The 20941-nt window shown below is 35.4% G+C and overlaps 2 protein-coding genes and 1 long non-coding RNA gene across 8 annotated transcripts; all 3 read right to left on the bottom strand.

Moving 5' to 3' along the window:
- Positions 1-546: 546 nt before the first annotated feature.
- On the bottom strand, positions 547-7128 carry LOC140016999 (uncharacterized). Of its 6 annotated transcripts, none has more exons than XM_072071334.1 (6): positions 6969-7128; positions 6772-6830; positions 6211-6527; positions 5253-6004; positions 4593-5179; positions 547-3877 (listed from the first exon to the last, which is right to left on the bottom strand). In XM_072071334.1, the coding sequence occupies exon 6, from the start codon at positions 2709-2711 to the stop codon at positions 1944-1946; it is 768 nt and encodes a 255-aa protein (XP_071927435.1). In that variant the 5' UTR covers positions 2712-3877; positions 4593-5179; positions 5253-6004; positions 6211-6527; positions 6772-6830; positions 6969-7128; the 3' UTR covers positions 547-1943. The 6 variants fall into 6 exon arrangements, with proteins under 6 accessions (XP_071927435.1, XP_071927436.1, XP_071927434.1 ...); XM_072071335.1 differs by having other exon boundaries at positions 547-5179; positions 6211-6263; positions 6485-6527; XM_072071333.1 differs by having other exon boundaries at positions 547-5179.
- Positions 7129-14091: 6963 nt separating this feature from the next.
- Positions 14092-14784, bottom strand: LOC140016840 (secreted RxLR effector protein 161-like). Its single transcript, XM_072070866.1, has one exon. It carries the CDS (start codon positions 14782-14784, stop codon positions 14092-14094), a length of 693 nt encoding a protein of 230 aa, XP_071926967.1.
- A 1691-nt stretch (positions 14785-16475) lies between these two features.
- Positions 16476-20185, bottom strand: LOC140016843 (uncharacterized). Its single transcript, XR_011823078.1, has 2 exons — positions 18669-20185; positions 16476-18578 (listed from the first exon to the last, which is right to left on the bottom strand). It is a non-coding gene; the product is annotated as an uncharacterized lncRNA (long non-coding RNA).
- Between the last annotated feature and the right edge of the window lie 756 nt (positions 20186-20941).

Here is a 20941-nt window from a genome sequence, read left to right as displayed (position 1 = left end):
AAATGTTTCCATAGTTTACGATCAATGCCAAAGTAATGCAATAGTTTCATTAGAAATGATTTGACCTTTTTTATTTTATAAAAACTTAAAGACTACGATTCTTTGCAAGCCTTAGCCCATTTTATTCTTAAGCACATTTATTTTGTTATCGCTATGTCACCTTAAGTTGAATCACAATTTTCATTCTCAAGGTGAATTGTGAAAAATCTTTTGTAATACAAACCCGGATCCGGGGACGCTAGAATTCGAACCACAAGCCCAAGACCAAGGTAACGAGTTTCGGGTAAGCGGAGTCCTAGACTATCAAGGGCAGCGCGAGATAGTTTCGAACGGTAGAAGACACCACAATCAGGCGTGTTCCCTGATTGATAAAGTCGACAAACACTTTAGATCCTCTAAAGGTGCTCAAGGGTGCTCACAAGAAGCTAGAGAATCCAAAAAGTCCCTTCTTTATGGAATTGAGCAGCCTTTTATAGGCTTACAAAACAACTGAACCTAAACCTACGCGAAAGAGGTAAGTTTCCTAATTGAATTGAAAGACTTCACCAAAACATAACTAATTACCCTAATATACTAGATGTGCCTTAGTAGGCTTACAAGACCCAATTGGAAGCAATAAAACTAGGAAATAATTGGAAATAACGGAAACTGCTAAAACAACTGAATCAGTCCGACGCGTTGCACACGAAATCCTTGAACTTTGAATGCTTGGCTTTGGCTCTCTTCATTGGACCCCAACGACCCCTCAATGGGCCACGTAATAGCTTTTGGGCAGCTCCTAAGATTCGTATCATTCCCCTCCTCTTAAAAAGATTTGTCCTCAAATCGTGGAAACGCAAGAATTGGTAGCGCGGGCTAACAGCACTTCGGTTATAAGCTCCAATGGAAGGAGGCATAGAACATTGCAGGACCAAAACTTTTGCCCCTTGCTCAACCTGTACAAAAGAGTGGACGCTAAACAAAACAAATGTTAGAGGTGAGGGGCGCGAAGCATTGCCCTCAGGTGTAAAGCGCATCAAGAGATTTTGCTTTCTCTCATGGCTAGCAACTCGATTTTCCTTTTTCCTTGCATCTTCATGCGCACTCTCCGTCCTCAACTTCTCTAGATCTTCACAAACTTGGTTGGGGGATAAAGGGACTAAAGTAATCTTCCTACCATCATGGATAAAAGAATACTTATTAGTTCGACCTTCAAAGGATACATCCTTATCGTATTGCCATGGTCGTCCCAAAATAATGTGAGTGGCTTGCATGGGAACAACGTCACAGATCACCTCATCCTCATACTTCCCTATGCAAATAGGCATCGATACTTGTCTATACACTCGCACATCCCCATCAGCTGTCAACCATTACAGTCGATAAGGTCGAGGATGTTTCTTGGTTGGGAGAGCCAAATTTTCTACCATGAGTAAACTCGCAACATTGGTGCAACTTCCCCCATCTATAATTAAGTTGCAAATCCTATCCTTAACTTTGCAATGGGTGTAAAAGATGTTCTCCCATTGAGACCCCTCGTCCTCCTTAGCAAGCATGGTTAACGTCCTACGAGCAACCAAACACCCTACATTCCCAGGTAGCGGTGCAATCTCTTCCTCCGAGTCCCCATCACCCGTCAAAAGCGGCATCCCTGCATAATCAGACTCATCATTTGTGGCTACTTCACCATTGTCCCTTATAACCATAATGCGTTGATTAGAGCATTGGGATTGTATATGACCATACCCCTGGCACTTGAAGCATTTTCAATCCCGATTGCGCGAGTTAGAAGCACCATTGAATGGGGTTGGCGCTCCTTTACTTGTACCCAATCCAACTATGTCCCCTTTAGGCTTGAGTGGAGAAGTTGAGTTTGCAGGTTTTTCCTCTTTAGGTCCGGGATTGGTGCTCCAACTTGAAGGAGTTACATGGGACGAAGATCTAGTGGTACCCCTCCTCTTGATTCACCTTTCAACTTTCACAGCCTTATCCAACATTTCACTCATATCCATGTAATGTTGGAGTTCAACTATCTCAGCAATATTGGATTTTAGGCCATTGAGGAATTGTGCCATAGTGGTTTCAGCATCCTCATTCACATCAGCTCTCATCATGAGCATCTCCATGTCTTTGAAATAGTCCTCCACACTCTTGTCGCCCTGAGTGAGAGTTTGTAGCCGTTGGTGTAACTCCCTATGATAGTAGCTTGGGACAAATCGTCTCCTCATGATTCCTTTAAGTTCTCCCCAAGTTTCTACTGCTCGCTCACCATTTTTCCTCCGACTAGTTCGAAGTTGATCCCACCATACGGATGCATAATTTGTGAATTCAACGGCGGCAAGTTTCACCTTTTGCTGCTCTGAATAGTTATTGCACTCGGAAACAAGCTCAATTTTGTGTTCCCATTCAAGGTATGTCTCAGGATCGGACTTACCCTGGAATGATGGGATGTTGAGCTTAACTCCCTTGATGGATTCATTCCCGCCGTTTCTCCTTCCTCGGGCAACCCTTGGTTGTAGATCAAACTCACCATCCTCACTATTAGACGCATCCGACTCAACTTGCCTCGACCTTCCTCTGCTCGAACTAGCTCGATTTTTGGATGACTCCAATTGTTCCATCCGTTCGTGCAATGGTTCAATGGAGTTTCTAAGCATGCGTCTGAATTCTTCCATCATATCCTCCATTTGAAGTCTTAAATCAAAAGGTTGGGATTCACCTTCGTTTGACATGTTTTAAACCTGCGGGAGATCAATGACAAACAAAGAACCTCACTTCACTCCTTCACAATTTTCTCTCACACTCGTGTATGTCACTCAAATTGGGACGTGCCAGTAATTCTCACCAATTTCTCAAAGCTCTTGATCACCCACCTTGAGGAAATTTAGAATGACCTTAGATGAGCAATCAACTACCAATAATTCACGCAAGTGCAGCTAGGCTCCCTTTTTTGTTTTTTTTGGTGATTTCAAGGACTCAAAAATTCACAAAATTTTTTTTTCTTGTAATTAAAAGAAACGGATGAACAGTAGCTGCTACAGTATCGTGTGAACAGTACGGCTACAAAAACCGTGCTACAGTACCCGTGAACAGTGACGGCGCTACAGTGCCGTGAATAGTGATTTCGAGTTTTTTTTTTCCAAACCCAAACACAAAGACACGATTAACTGACAACTAGCAGCACAAACTGCGGCAGACCGACAACACAAAAGAATTTAAGAAGAAAACCCTAATAATAAACTCTAAACAAATACGACAAGAACAAAATAAAAGGGATATAACTTGATACCTTAACCTATGCTCTGATACCAACTGATACAAACTCGGATCCGAGGACGCCAGAATTCGAACCACAAGCCCAAGACCAAGGTAATGAGTTTGGGGTAAGCGGAGTCCTAGACTATCAAGGGCAGCGCGAGATAGTTTCGAACGGTAGAAGACACCACAATCAGGCGTGTTTCCTGATTGATAAAGTCAACGAAAACTTTAGATCCTCTAAAGGTGCTCAAGGCTGCTCACAAGAAGTTAGAGAAACTCTCTTAATTTCTGAAAATCCAAAAAGTCCCTTCTCTATGGAATTGAGCAGCCTTTTATAGGCTTACAAAACAACTGAACCTAAGCCTACGCGAAAGAGGTAAGTTTCCTAATTGAATTGGAAGACTTCACCAAAACATAACTAATTGCCCTAACATACTAGATATGCCTTAGTAGGCTTACAAGACCCAATTGGAAGCAATAAAACTAGGAAATAATTGGAAATAACGGAAACTGCTAAAACAACTGAATCAGTCCGACGCGTTGCAGATGAAATTCTTGAACTTTGAATGCTTGGCTTTGGCTCTCTTCATTGGACCCCAACGACTCGTCAATGGGCCACGTAATAGCTTTTGGGCAGCTCCTAAGATTCGTATCATTTTGCCAGTTAAAAGAAAGTCACCACCAGAAAAATAACAGTACCTAACCATCTAAAGTGCAAATGAGTGAAACGCTTTTATTACCAGAAGTACTAAAAGCATATTTAAGAAAATAATAGAAGACAAAATGCTTAAATCCAAACAACACTTCTGCCTTATAGAAAGGGAAAATTCCACCATTCATTTCACAAGCATCAAATGAGATTTATCATTAATTTTTTGAAGTCAAGCATCCCATGAAATTATCATCAAAGTCAAGCCCCTCTAGGTTGTAAACAATTCCAGTCAACAACTTACATATTGGAAGGTAAACCTATCAAGGACAAAAAATCTCACTTCTAGTTTTTAAAAAGGGGTTAAAGATTAAAAAAAATAAAGCAAGATTTGCCCCAGTGGAATAAACCACTGATTATTAGCAAGCATCAAATGCAAATCATTAATTATTGTCTTCATTCAAATGAATTCATTGAAACTAACAGATACGCAACTTCGCAAACTAAAATCGAACACCCAATTATTAGCAAATACATGAATGTCAATGGTTTTAATAATCAGAGCACAAGTTGAGACTTGAAAATTTAGAAGAAGTAGAGTCCTATTTCATATCACTTAGAACATATTTAACATAATACCAAAAGCATATAATTAAATACAAATTCCTGATAATACATAGTTGCAGTGGACAAACAAAACACATACCTGTTGTAAAAGGCCCCCAATTTCTTGATAACTATTAAAGAACAAAGAGTATGACAGAAAGTATCTCAACTAACTGCCGAATGTTAGATAACAAACCATAATGTTCCTCAGCTCAGTATAGAGAACCTAATAATACATATTGAATTAGGTAAATTGAAAAAAAAAAGAGAAAAAAAAAGGTAAAATCATCTATTGAATGTATGTGATAAATGAGGTGGAAAGAAAAAGCCACCTTAAAAGGCAATAATACATTTTAGTGTATAACACAAATATTTGCTAGAGACATTCAACAAAATAAAGATCAGTTGAAAAAAGGATTAAACTTGGTTGTCCAGACTCCTTGAGCCCATGCCCAAAAGAAAAGCGACTCTGATGAACGTTTCCAGACTCCTCGAGCCCATGGCCAAAAGCGAGATATTCAAGAGAGAACTTTAGCAAAAACATTTCTCCGGAGGATAATCACATAGACCGGGCAACCAAACTATGGAAAATAAAGGCCTAAACAAAAGAACAGGAGAAATACACCCACTTTATCACCTCATGTGCACCGATGTTGGTGGTGGAAAAAAGGAAGCCCGGCATAACCTCTGTGTAGAAGAATTAGTAAGCGTTACTGGCCAAATGATGATATAGAGAATACTATAAAATAGAGGAAACTACCTTGAGAAATTTTAGAGACTTTATCATAGAACAATCTCCACTTTTCTTTTTTTAAAACTACAATAGAAGAAGAGATAACATAAGCATATATAGCTCTCCTTTTTTATTAGCAAGTGAAGACCATGAGAAGAGGAAGAGGAAATTCATGGATAGAGGAACAAAGCCTTTCGGTTGAAAGTCAAGAAAGTGGGTTAGAGTGGACAATTTTTTTTCCAATTTTAGCTACTGTATAACAAATTAATGGTTTTAGCATTCTATCAAACATTTGATAAATAAAATATGATTGTATCATTACAGTGCTTTAGAACAAAAAAGGGGGAAAAACAAGAAGAAATAAAAAAGCAACCCCACGTACAAAAAAACACAAAAGGAATAGACCCATGAAATACACAAATGAGTCCTAACATCTAGTGAGGATTTATAAATTGTCAATATAAAGGCTCAAGGAAACATGTCAGAAAACTAACTTTCCAAGACACAACTAAGAGGATAAACACTTCATGATAACCAAAATTGAAACTTACATCTAATAGGTTATAAAAACAAATAAATAAATGAAAAAAATCCAAAGCAATCTCTTTTGCAGAGAAAAAAAATAAAGAAAAGCAGAATATAAATTGTAATCACATATAAGCGAATAGAAGAAGACTCGCTCCACCAATATTATGCAAAACAGGCTAGGAATAATATTGATCCATACTACCGCATTAGTAGTTTTTTGAGAGAATCAAATAAAATTCCAATTTTTGGACCTGCAACATCACAAAAATATACAAATTATATGATCAAACATGGGCAAAAAAATTTTTAAATCCATCAAAAAGAACTTAATCAAATTTGTTAAATGCATTTTGACGTGTCTTTAGTCACGGGGGAAAAAAGATGGAAATAAGGAAAAATTAAGGGGAGGATACAACAAAAATAAGTCTTTTTTAGAAAATAATCATATAGAACTTACCTTTAAAAAAGGGGGAAAAACTTAGAAAAAAGCATGAGAATGGTGGAGGTAATCTGCAAATTTCGTAATTGCGACATCAAAACATCACAAAAGGGGAAAAAAGGAAGTTAAAAAATGAAAGGAAAGAAACCACAAAAGGGTAGAGAAGCTTTGGAAAAAGAGATATTGAACTGAAGCAAAAAATCCCAACCAGATCTTTGGTTTTGTTGTTGTCGATCAGAGAAAACAAAGGATAAGAGAGGAAAAGGGTCTCCAAAAGGGGGAAAAAACTTACAAAATAGCATGACGGCGATGGAGAAAATCTCCAAATTTCATACCTGCAACATCGCAACATCACAAAAGAAAAAAAATTAGACGTGGTTTTTTGAAGATCTAAGAAAATCACATCTGTTGATAACAAATCTCGGGAAAGAAAACGGCCATCAAACACAGAAAGATTGCATCCTTTTTTCCTTTCTTATTTATCCAACAGATACCTTGGCCAGAAAAGATATATAAGGGAAAAAATCCGGAGAAAATGTACAAAAAAAGGAAAAAAAAAATCACAGAGAAAGTGTTCACCTTTAGAGAACAATCTCCACATTTCTTTCATGGTTTAGTTGATAGTCTGACCTCTCAACCTGTGACAAAAAAATATGAAACTTATCAGAGAATGAGAGAAAATTTAATCAAGGGGGAAAATGTATACAGAACAAAAGTGGAGAAACGGTGGATTTGAGAGGAAGATGAAAACTCAAGAGAGAAGAACAGGAGGAAACCATGAGAAAGAAACTTCTGGTACAACGGGTTGACGGATTGAGGTGATTGATGTGAATTGACCAGCTCTGCCACTCTTCAGCCAATAGCTTTATTGCAAAAGCCAAGAATTGAGGAATTGAGGGAGACCTCTCCCTTGCTAGTTTACCCGGTGGTCAAACACCTGCACAAAAGGAAACAAATAAAAGAAAAAAAAATGCGCACATGGAATACTACCAAACTTGGCACCAATCTCCATTAGCCACGTCACCAAGAAGCCAATCCTCTTGCGCCACATGGGCGGACGTCGCAGGAAACCATTCACCCTTTTGTTATACCGTACATTTAAGGATTAATCTTCCTACACTAACAGTGTATACAATGCCAGCGTTAGAAGAATGAAAATTATGTAAATTTTGAATTTAAATTTAAAATTTACATACATATCACGAATCAAACGGTGATAGTATATACACTGTCAATATATATAAGATTTACTCTATGTTTAATGTTAATATATGTCAATTACAAAAAATTGATAATTAATTGTGATTTATTTGGGAACAAAAAAAAAGTGTTAATAATTGGCAAAAGTTGGTAATTAAATGTGATCTGTTAGGCAATAAAAAAGTGAAATTATTAATTAATTAAAGAACAATTTAACTACGAAAAATTCTATAATTAAATATTATTTGTTGAACAACCCAAAATTAAAGAGTACATTTTTTTTATAACATTTGAAAAAAAAATCAATAATTAAATGTGGTTTTTTAGACAGCCACAAAAAAGAAGTCAAAATGTTTTGTTAATAATTACAAAAAATTGTTAATTAAACGTGGTTTGTTGGATGACCAAAAACGCGCATTATTAATTAGTTATTAACAATTAATTGTGAAAATTGGTAATTAGACGCGATTTGGTGGACAACCAATTTTTTGTTAATGTGATTTTTGCTCAAAGTTTTGCTAATGTGATTTGTTGGGCAAAAAAAAAAAAAGCCAAATTTTAGCACAATCCTACGTGTAATTAGAGGACTACCACCTCTTATTCAATCAAAACTTTCTACATCACCATTTTCATATACAATTAGGAGGATTACCATCAATTGACCAATCATAAAATAACACTCCGTCAATTTGGAATCAATTGGAGGACTACCATCAATGGACCAAAAAGCTGGTAATTAAATGTGATTTGTTATGCAATAAAAAAGTGAAATTATTAATTAATTAATGAACAATTAACTGCAAAAAATTGTATAATTAAACATGATTTGTTTGATAACCCAAATAAAAGAGGATGTTTTTTTATAACATTTGAAAAAAAATTGATAATTAAATGTGGTGTTTTGGGCAAGCACAAAAAAGAAGTCAATTTTTTGTTAATAATTGACTACCTACGTGTAATTAGAGGACTACCACCTCTTATTCAATCAAAACTTTCTACATCACCATTTTCATATACAATTAGGAGGATTACCACCAATTGACCAATCACAAAATGGCACTCCGTCAATTTGGAATCAATTGGAAGACTACCATCAATTGACCAAAAAGCTGGTAATTTTAAATGTGATTTGTTATGCAATAAAAAAAGTGAAATTATTAATTAATTAATGAACAATTAACTGTAAAAAAATTTATAAGTAAACATGCTTTGTTTGATAACCCAAATAAAAGAGGATATTTTTTTATAACATTTGAAAAAAATTGATAATTAAATGTGGTATTTTGAGCAACCATAAAAAAGAAGTCAATTTTTTGTTAATAATTGCAAAAAATTGTTAATCAAACATGATTTGTTGGATGACCAAAAACATTACATTATTAACAATTAATTGCAAAGAATTGGTAATTAGAGGTGATTTGGTGGACAACAAAAAAAAGAAAACCAAATTTTTGTTAATGTGATATGTTGGGCTAATAAAAAAGAAGCCAAATTTTAGTACAATCCCACTTACAATTAGAGGACCACCACCTCCCATCCCATCAAAATTCACCACATCATCAATTTCTTGTGCAATTGGGAGAACTACCACCAATCGACAAATCAGAGGACGACAACTCATCAAATTGGAATCAATTGGTGGACTACCACCAATCGGCCAATCGCAACGCACCACCTCAGCAATTGAACTCAATTGAAGACAATGACATTCACACATTGAACAAACAATAGTACATTGTGAGAAGATATAAAACTTAGTATAAAAAGATAAACGATATAATCAATCAAATTCACACAGCGTTACAATAAAACTGTGTCAAATTGAAGGTCGTTGATAATGCAGAAAGGCAGAGCAACACAAAAAGCTAACCTTATTCCAGAATCTCCACCGAGAGCTCTTTCTTGCTGTTGCTCCAAACCTATAAGATTATAACCAATTCAGACCAATTGAGTTTAGGCAATGCGAAAAATGCTATCTTGCCGTTAGGCAACACGATAAGAGTCGCTAATTGTAGGTACTAAGAACATACCGACAAAATTAAGGGAGAAACTGAAAAATTGGGAGGGTGAAATCTAACCTCATGCTGAACCACCAGGAGTAGTTGGGACTGAAGAGCATTCTGAGCTGATTAGTATGAAGTCAGGTAGAATTATCCCAATCCTGGAATGTGAACAGGGAGAAACTGATAATCAGCCGTTTAGGCATTAAGATACCAACGGTTCGGGAATTGAATTGGGTGTAATTAATGACGAAATAATAGGTAATTTCATAGTTAAGTTCGGATGGAAGAGAAAACGATAAGGCAAATCGTTGTAGACAAAGGCAAAAAGGGAAACCTTAACTCCTGAAGTTGAAAGGAGATAAAATGACCAACGTTTGTGACTCATAAATGCAGATTATAAATGATAGAGAAATGGGTTCCTACCATTGATAAAGAAATTATTGGCTCATTTCCTAAACTCGATTGCCATCAAATGTTTCAGACAAAGCAACATCTCAATCCGTTATTTGCGGCTTAAAAGGGAAATTATTGGTAGTTAAGGGATATTCCGGTAATTATACCAACACACAAGCATATATGGATTTTACAAAATGCAAAAACGGTTGCACACTAATTACACATTCCATCAATACCCAGATGCCTCATCAATGACAACTTTAAATGTATTAAAATGGGGTCATTTCAGTAAACATACCTAAATACATGCTTCCTTAACTTGTACCTAAAGGTTTTAAACTAATACACAATATGTCACATTTCCAGAAAGCCCCCACCTATGCGGTTGAAATTCAACATATTCTTTGACCAAAACTCAATTTTATATAGTATAAGGATATGTTAAAGACCCATGATACTTTCAAACAAGCTGGGGAGTTTTGAAAAGCACACCTTCCTCAAATCTAAATCCCAAAAGAGAATCATTGGACTTAATTAGGCAGGATTTGTATAAATCGACACAAAAAACTTAGAATAAATCATTTTCGCTTCCAAACTTAGAATAAATCGACTGATATCCAAAATATACCGGACATGTACACACAAACATGCACGTCCATATACCACACATTCATACTTATGTACATATATAGATACATACATGCATATTCTTAATTAAATTACATGAAGAGACAACAGATACCCATGATTGGCCTCTCCTTCCAATTGGTTTTGGGTATGGTTCTAGACCTTAAGACTGGATAGGATTCAGAGTCTAAAATGAGCCTTTATAAATTATGTCAATTTTTTGGTTATTTTTAGTAGCTATTTAGTCCAAAACTGTTGGGTACTTCTGGGGCTTTCCACCTAAAAAACGAGCTCAAAGAATTAAGACTTTTCCTCGCATTTGTAATCAAGCAACGGGTCTCTTTCTATAATTGATGAGAGATAAACTCGATAAAAAATCTATTCTTAGTTGTGCACATTTACTCGTCACTACAAGATAAGCTACTTACAAGAATTGTCCATACATAGAATAGTAACAAAGATGATATAGTTTCAATCCAAATGAGATATGCAAATAATTACTTAAAATATTTCAAGACCCGCTTAATTCAACCTTAGATTGTGAACAACCAAATTTAGTTGACCAATTTCTTGCCACTGGCGCCTCCTAGTGGACAATTAATAAACGGAATAATTTTAGAAACCTCCCTGAGCTTTTTAACAATTTCACAAAGATCCCCTTAATATTTTAAAATTACACATACCTTCCCTATTACTGGAAAAGTACTCTACTACCCCTATATAGGATACTTAATGACTTTTTTTTGGAAAATTTCAGAAATTTCAAGAAAAACCAAAAATTGACTTATTCTATCTATTTCTCTCTCTCTTTCTCTCTTGTTTCCTCCTCTCTACCTTACTTTTTCTTTCATTTCCATTTTTGCTAAATTCCTGCACCCATTCCTCTTTGCCTTATATTCTTCCTCTAATTTAAGACCAAATTCTATCTATCATACCTTGCCCATATTTATCCCTCTCCTTCCCTCTTTTTTTTTTTATCTCTATTCTCATCTCTTTTTTGCAAATATGATTAGGTTCATCCTTTTTATCCTTTTAATTTTAAATGTCATGGGTTTCATTTTTCTGCGTCTATTTATTTTATCCAATGTTGGTTGATTATGGATGATAAGACTTAGTGATGTCAAAAGTCAAGAATTTGAGGGATTGATGGACTTTAGAAATGGGTGGTTGAAAAAAATAATAAAGAAGGCTGCAAAGAGAGGAAGATAAAAAGAACTGCTATTGATTGTTGATGAGATGTTAGTTTTGGGTAAAATTTGAGGTTGGGTTTTATCTAGTTTAGCACCAAGTGATGGATTTAATTGACTTATGTAGTAAATGTAGGGGTTGGGGTTATTGGACATAAATTAGGTTGTAGTGTTTTGAGTGCTATAATTATTAGAATTTATTTTGATTTAAATTAGGGTGTTTGCTTGGCTTTTGTGGTGGTATTGCTTTGAAGAAGGCAATCATCATAGTTGAATTTTTTTTCCAAACCTTTATTTTTTGGTAGAAAGAATTTGTTGGCTTTGGTGTTGGGAGAAAGGCAATCAACAAAGCTCTATTTATTTTTCCTTTTTATCATTTTGATGAAAAGGGTAGTTTAGGATATTTGAAGGAATTGGTAGCTTATTGGGCCTATTTTGAAGCATAAATAGTGAAAGTAAGGGAGGTAAGTGTAATTTTTGAAACCTAAGGGGAGTTTCTTGAAATTGTTAAAGACCTCGAGGGGAGGTTTCTGAAATTATCCCTTAATAAACATTCAATTCTTATTCATAAAATTAACTCAAAGTATTGAAACCCCGATCTTCAAGGAAAAAGAAGCATCACGAAATGTTTTTGCAACAATGAAGAGAAAGCATAAGAGGAGATAGGGAATATTCCGAACGTTAAGCTTATAGGGAAAGCATGGCATTAGAAGTCAACAAAGAACAAGGAGGTTCCTTTATGCACACCTCTCTTGGAAAACAAATACGGTTTTGCGCCCCCCTCTCTTGGACTCCACACATATTTTATCCATTTATTTTCCTTTCTCTTCTCATCTTATTCCAATTTTTTTTTTCTTTATAGTGTAAGAGTTGATCTTCATAACTACAAAGAATCCCAACTTTGTTTACATTCAGAACACTTCAGTCCAATATATGGCATGCTTCATTACTTAAGTTTCAGTAGAAGAACTAAATTACAATGATTAGACTATTACAGCCTCAGTTTTTGTTTCACTTTTTTGTATACAATATTATTGGACTTCTAACAATATGGATGCCATCAAACCACTCAAGAGATGCGGATACCATGTTTACCACTCTTTTTCCACTGATAGTTGTAGTATAAATGGCCCAAACAATGCTAACACTTGAGTCGTGTTTGAAAGCACTGTCCTAAGAAACTATTTCAGAGTATTGAAACATTTTCCCAAGATTAAACAAGTCTTCTTCTACTTTGGGAGAGGGACGTAGAACCAACAAAATTTTGGAACAAAACTAGCAGGTAAAATAAGAAAGTTAAGGAGAGCAAATAGAGGAGAAGTAGGAGAGAGTTTACGAAGTGTAGACTTCGTTCATCAGTGTGAAAATGACCCGACAAATGGTTCTATTTATAGGCTTCGTGATACAGGATACGGAAGATGATAGAATTTTGAAAAGCTGATTTCCCGTGAGAATGGGCATGCATCTTGTGCCAGACTTATCATTTGAAGTAGTCAGAGGTCTATCCTCTATTGTGAACAGTTGGAAAAGATCAGACTATAAGGAAGGCCATTTGACCGAACTTATCAAGACGTCTCACAATCTGACTTCTTGATTTTGGCTTTTAGTCCTTTATCAAAATCTTATTTTTGAGAATTTCTCCCTCAAAATGGGAACAAACATTTCTGATGAAACTTTATCAGATAAAACTCTTATCCGAATAGTAACAAACATAATAAAATCTTTTGAAACATCTATTTTTTTATTATTTTTTTACAACAATCTCCCACCTATTTCAAAAGATTTTGGACAAGAGAGTATGAACATCTGCTGGATTTGTCTGAGTTCAATGTAATCAGTTTGTTATTTTTTAGACTATGAACCAAACTTAAATTGATAAAATATGTCTTATAGAATTATTGGTGAAAAAATAAATTTCTATGAACCAATAATTCTTGTTGTATGATAGAGATTTTATCAATCACATTGTAACCCATAATGTTGCTGTTCAATATAGTTTCGCGCATTTAGGCCATGCGCCTGTCTGGTTGTTCATGAGAGCTCTAAAGATTCGGCCAAAAAATCTTATGGGAGCGGCCCTACTCCTCTCACATATAAGTGAATTTATCAAGTGTATACTGCCCTAAATACACCTCCCTAAAGGGATATAAATTCATTAAGAGTATTAAACTCAGCCTCACAATAACTGGCAGTCAAAGCACTTATTTTCGAAGGGACTTAAATTTCAAGTGCTTTACAGTCAATATCAACTTGTTATTACCCATATGAACCTATTTCATGGGATCACCAATCACATAGGTTGGATTACCATCTCTATTGATAACCGTTGGCCTAAGTCCTATCTCCCTTGTAGTTTGAAGAATTAATTTTCTTCCTACAGATTTAGTCAGAGGATCGGTCAAATTCAACTTCGACTTCACAAAATCAATGGAAATAATTCCATCTCTAAGCAGCTGCTTTGCGACATCATATCTCAATCTCATGTGTCAACTTTTACAATTATAAGATTTATTTTTTGCAATAGCAATAGCCGCTTGACAGTCATAGTGTATAAACACAGGAGGCAACAGATCCTTAATAGGATGAATATTGGTTAAGAAATTTCTTAACCAATCTACCTCAGAACCAGTCAACTCCAGAGCTATGAACTTCGATTCCATAATTGACCGAGCAATAATCGTTTGTATGGCTGACTTCCATGCTACTGCACCACCACCAAGGGTGAACACATAACCACTAGTGGATTTTGTATCATTTGAATCAGAGATCCAATTAGCATCACTGTAACCCTCTAATACAGTAGGAAATCCACTATACAAGATATCAAAATTCATGGTACCTCTCAAATATTTCATTAGTCTGACTAATGCAAACCAATGCTCACGATTGGGATTGTGAGTATATCTACTCAGTCTACATACAGCATAAGCTATATCCGGTCTAGTGAAATTCATCAGACGCATTAAACTTCCAAAAATCTGAGCATATTTAAACTGAGCAATTGGGTCATCGTTATTTTTCTTTAACTGAGTGTTAGCGTCATAAGGAGTACTCACAGGTATTACATCATAATTTTCAAACTTCCTAAGAAGTCTCTCTGTATAATGTTCTTGTGACAACATTATACCATCACCTCTCCTTATGATTTTAACATCCAATATCATTCTGGCTTCACCCATATCTTTCATATCAAAATTAGAAGACAAAAAATATTTAGTACTATTTACAATATCTAGATTAGTACCAAATATAAGTATATCATCCACATACAAACTAATTATCACATATTGATTATTTATAATTTTGACATATACATATTTATCCACTTCTACTAACGAGAATCTATCTTTTATCAACACTTGATCAAATTTCTCATGCCACTGTTTAGAAGCTTGTTTTAGACCATAAAGAGATTTAATTAGTTTACAAACTTTATTCTTTTGTTCAGATACAATACATCCCTTAGGTTGAAACATATAAATTTCTTCTTCTAGATCACCATTTAAAAAGGCTATTTTGACATCCATTTGATGAATAACAAGTTTCTGGAGAGAAGCCAAGGCAAATAAAACTCGAATAGACGCAATTCTTGTTAATAGTGCAAATGTATCAAAATAGTCAATATTTTATTTTTGAAAAAATTCTTTTTCTACTAAACGAGTTTTGTACTTTTCTATATAGCTATTAGAGTTATATTTTCTTTTAAAAATCCATTTACAACCAATAAGTTTTGCACCAGGAGGTAAGTCTACCAAAATCCAAGTTTTATTTGTCAAGATAGAATCAATTTCAGATTTAATTGCTTCTTTCCAAAATTTACAATCAGGGGAAGAAATAGCATCTGAGTATGTTAGAGGATCATTATCAACAAGAAAGTTTGAAAATCATTTCTATAAGAAAATTCTTTTCTTGCCATTTTACTTCTTCTTAATTTCTTATTCGGAATTATTTCTCTATTTATTTCAACTGGTGCATGAGAAATTTTACTAGACAGTGAAAAATATGTTCAAAGAATTCAGCATTCTTTGTCTCAATAATTGTATTACAATCAAGCATGTCACTTCTTAAAACAAGAAATCTATATGCAGCACTATGTTTAGCATATCCAATAAACATACAATCAGAAGTTTTAGAACATAATTTTCTTTTCTTAGATTCAGGCAACAATACTTTAGCAAGGCACCCCCATACTTTCAAATATTTCAAATTAAGTTTATAATTTTTCCATAACTCATAAGAGGTTTTGCTAGTTTTCTTATGAGGTATCCTATTTTGTAAGTGATATGCGGACAAGATAGCTTCTCCCCATAAATTATCAGGAGCATGAGAACTAACTAACATAGAATTCATCATTTCTTTTAGTGTTCTATATTTCCTTTCAGCTACTCCATTAGATTCGGGTGAATAAGGAGGTGTTATTTCGTGTATTATGCATTCATGTTCACAAAATTTATCTAAGGCTAAATATTCGCCTCCTCTAGACCTAATTCTTTTTATCTTCTTATTAAGTTAATTTTCTACCTCAGACTTATAAGATAAAAAAGTATTATGAGTATCATCTTTATTTCTAAGTAAATAAAGTTTAATATATCTAGAGTAGTCATCTATAAAAGTAACATAATATCTTTTTCCTCCTCTAGTCGTAGTTTGTTTTAAATCACCTAAATCTGTGTTGATTAAATTTAATAGTTCAGTTTCTCTTTGAACAGTTATACAAGTCTTCTTTGTCATTTTAGTTTCAACACATATCTCACATTTGTCCATTTTTTCATTAATACCAAAAATTAGACCACAAGATTGCATTTTCTTTATATAACTCATATTAACATGTCCTAATCTTGCATGTCATAAAGAAATTGAATCAACAATATAAGCAAAAGAAGAAGCATTCTCATTGATCACATTGGAAATGTTAAATACAAAAAGTCCTTGGTTACAATAACCTTTCCTTACAAATACATTATTTCTTCTCATTACAATCTTATCAGATTCGAATGACACTTTCACCCCAACTTTTCCAAGCAAAGCCACAGAAACAAGATTTGCCCGAATATTTGGAATATGCAGCACATCATTAAGGGCCAAAGTTTTTCCTAAAGTGAGATTCAAGAACACTTTGCCCTTACCAAGAACTTTAGCAGTTCGTGAGTCTCCAAGGTAGACTACCTCTTCACCCTCCTCTATTGGAGTATAGGAGCAAAATGCTTCTCGATTTGCACATATGTGCCGAGTAGCTCTAGAGTCTACCACCCACTCTTTCACATTGACTACAATGTTTACTTGTGAAATAACTGCAACAATTATTCATCCCCTTCGACTAAATTAGCCTTAGGAGGATTACCAATTGCTTTGTCTCCTTTATTATATCAGCGCTGAGCAGCATGGTGACCTGGTTTTCCACAACTGTAGCAATTGCCTTTCTTGTTCTTAAAGTTGGGATTCTTTGATTTGTAGTTGGGATTCCAAGACTTGTTACTTTGGGACTTATTGGCGTACCTTTTGTTGTTGCTTTGTACCAGATTAGCTTTAAATGCCATCTCCTTTGCTTTAGCAGCTCTCAACTCTTTCCTGTGTGAATCTTCAATCAGGATGTGTTTCACGAGTTCATCAATTGTGTAATTTTCTTCCTTGTGCTTCGGGTTATTTTTGTAGTCGGCCCATGACTCAGGTAGCTTTTCAATTAGCATGCTTGCAGCAAATTTCTCGGGCAGCTTGATCTCTTCATTTTTTAGCTCCTCGAGTAACATTTGGTATTCTGTGACCTGAGCTTTCATTTCTTTGTTGTCGGTCATCTGCCATTGATTGTATTTTCCCACAACAAATTTTTGTTTGGTTGCGTCTTCAGTGGTAAACTTTGTTACCAACGCTTCCCAAATTTGCTTGGTTTCTTTGCAGCTATAGAATACGTCAAATAACTCATTAGAAAGTATTTGTAAAATTGTATGTCGACATACCTTATTGGCATATTGCCACGACTCTTGTATCTTGACATCTACGGTTGCAGCAGGTTGAGATTCTGTCAGTGCATGGGCCACTTCATGAATGTTGAGTACAGAGTAAACACGTTCTTGCCATCTTTTGAAGTTTTCGTCAGCAAAAACCTCAATTCTAGAGACGTCAGAAAATGGTTTCGCAAAAGGTAGTGTGACTGCTGTGGAGGATGGTTGTGGGGTGTTAACACTGTCGACTGCCATAGTTTCTTAGATTGTAGTATAAATGGCCCGAATAATGCTAACACTTGAACACTTGAGTCGTGCTTGAAAGTACTGTCCTAAGAAACTATTTCAGAGTATTGAAATGTTTCCCCAAGATTAAACAAGTCTTCCTTTACTTTGTGAGAGGGACGTAGAACCAGCAAAATTTTGGAACAAAACTAGCAGGTAAAATAAGAAAGTTAAGGAGAGCAAATAGAGGAGAAGGAGGAGCGAGTTTACGAAGTGTAGACTTCATTCATCAGTATGAAAATGAACCTGACAAATGGTTCTATTTATAGGCTTCATGATACAGGATACGGAAGAGGATAGAATTTTGAAAAGTTGATTTCCTGTGAGAATGGCCATGCATCCTGTGCCAGACTTATCATTTGAAGTAGTCAGAGGTCTATCCTCTATTGTGAATAGTTGGAAAAGGTCCGGCCATCAGGAAGGCCATTTGACCGAACTTATCAAGACGTCTCACAATCTGACTTCTTGGTTTTGGCTTTTAGTCCTTTATCAAAATCTTATCTTTGAGAATTTCTCCCTCAAAATAGGAACAAACATTTCTGATGAAACTTTATCAGATAAAACTCTTATCCAAACAGTATCAAACATAATAAAATCTTTTGAAATATCTATTTTTTTTTATTATTTTTTACAACAATAGTTACATTAAAGATTGTCTTGCCAATTTTTGTTGTTCAGTGTGAGTAAGATTCACTGCAAATCCATTAAACCTTCTCTTGTAACTTCTGATGAGGTATGCACTTGAATTACTGTCCAAAAATAGAAAGTAAATGGTCAAGTGAAAAAAGAAAAAAGTTATAATCATAGCGTGTAACGATTGATTATAAGATATGTTTTACCTGCTATTGACCATTTCATGTAACATCCTGATATGGTGTTCTGTAGGTGAATAATTTCCATTAGGAAGACTCCTCATCATGTATACTATGTAAACCTATAAACCATAGAAAGAAGAGCACAATTTTTCTCATACCATATAAATGATTAGGGATGGCAAAGGGGCGGGGGATCCTTCCCCCGTCCCCCGCCCCATTGTCAAATATCTCCCCCCGCCCTTTGCCCCCCACCCCCCCGCCCCGTTTCCTCACAGTCCCCCGCGGTCCCCCGTTGCCTCAAGTTTCTGCTTTCCTCCACGTCAAACTCAAGACCTCGCTCCTCTTCTTCTTCTTCGAGTTCCCATCTTCAGAAGGATCCCAATTTCAAACTCAAAAATAAACCCCTCCTTGCCAAGTCCGCCCCAAAATTAGGTCCTAATTCCTCCAGGCCTTGATCTAATAAATCCATTGCTAACGAAAATGATGTGCCTAAAAAATCGTCTTCACAATGTTTTAGAAAGAACCCTTCTTTCCTTTCCCAGTGGCAATCCGCTAGAAGGCCCACTTCAAAAACTTCTTCCCAAAGGTCGAAACTTTCTTCAGATTTGAGGGCAAATCTGAAGAGCCCAGCATCTGGATGTTCTGGAAGATTTGGTGCTGGTAATCAACAACGATTGAAGCAGAAATATCAACAAAGTTGCGGTGAGCCTAGTTTGCATTTCAATGTTGCTGATGATTTGGTAGACGCTGACAATTTTACTCCTGTTGGCAAAGTAGCTAGTGGGCCTAGTTTAAATTATGCATTAGTTGTTGATGATGATGAGAAGTCTGCTGGGGAAGACTCAAAATCTGGTCATGGTTTGTTATTATCTGTAGAGAGGGTGTGAGAAGTATGGAGGTTCGTTTCTTCGTTTGTTCTTTTGTTACTTGTGTGTGTGTGTGTGTGTATATATATATATATGTATGTATGTATATATTTTTTTGGTGGGGGACGAGGCGGGGGTTGGGGCGGGGGAACCCCGCCCCGTTTCTAGATAGGGGAATAAAATTTCCCCCCGCCCCCGCTCCAACGCCCGCCCCGACAGTCCCCTGCGGGACGGGTGCCCGCTAGTCACCCGACCCATTGCTATCCCTATAAATGATAATAAAAACTACTTCACTTCTGATTTGTGCTGAAGATATGTTAATGAGTGAATTTGTTGTACGCTTGAAAGCTATGTTTTGAAATTTGGACCAAATGAATGTCGACTTGGGTGGGTTCAGGGATCAAGTGTCAATTAGTTCAATCGATTGGTTCAGGGTTCAAAAACCAGAGAATTGGTTGACATCATATGTCACAATTTTAATTATATATAAATAAAATATAGAAAATAGCCCTATCTAACAAATATCCGCTGTACATTTGTTAAGATTTGTTTTAGGTTTTAAATTTTATAAAAAATGAAATTAATTAGAAAAAGTGTATAAATACAAAATAGGGTAATAATAATTAGTATGTGCAATTTTATAGTATGTTACATCTATTAACTGGTGCCCATCTGACAACTGTTAGAATCACTCATAGAAAATACCAACAGGAATAAATTGATATTGGTTTAATTTTTATTCCTTATCTTTTCCCTTTCTTCCTTATTCCTTATTTCACACAATTTACAAACATCTAAGCTTCTGATTCTTTGTTCTTTTCTCCTCTTATATTATTGATATTTTCCTTCTTTCTTATTATCTGATGTTAGATCTTCACGCAATTGTTATTTTGTCTGCTCCCTGGATCTTAAAGTCTTTCGGCATAGTTGAAGGAAATCATGAAGACCTGTTTCCCTAAAAACAACATTGGAAAAGGAAATAATTTAATTGGGCAAAAAATAAGGGAAAAATAGTAACAATGATTTTGCTCACTCGAAAAAATTAGTCGCAAGCAAACTCCCTCAATGGATATCTAATGCTGATTTTCCAATGAATATGAAAGGTAAAATTTGGCGACAAAAGTAAATAATTACAATTTTATCTTCACGCCACGAGAACATAGAGTTGCTATAAAAGTTTTTAAAGTATATTTAAGGAATAAAAAATGACAGTCATCACAAAAAAAAAAAATAATGCAATAAAACATATCATAAAGTTTTTCTTTGAGAATGATAGTCCATACCACTGTTCAACACTAGCAAGAACAAATGTGAATAGCAAAAGTCACTTGCCTTCCTTTCTTCGTCAGCAACATCAGTACTTCCGCTCAGTCTACGTGAACTAACAAGCAAGAAAATACAGAACAAAAGAGAGTACAACGCCGGCTTTTG

This window comes from Coffea arabica, chromosome 11c (assembly GCF_036785885.1).
Source record: "Coffea arabica cultivar ET-39 chromosome 11c, Coffea Arabica ET-39 HiFi, whole genome shotgun sequence".
Taxonomy (NCBI): domain Eukaryota; kingdom Viridiplantae; phylum Streptophyta; class Magnoliopsida; order Gentianales; family Rubiaceae; genus Coffea; species Coffea arabica.
This window is presented reverse-complemented; position numbering and strand designations above follow the sequence as displayed.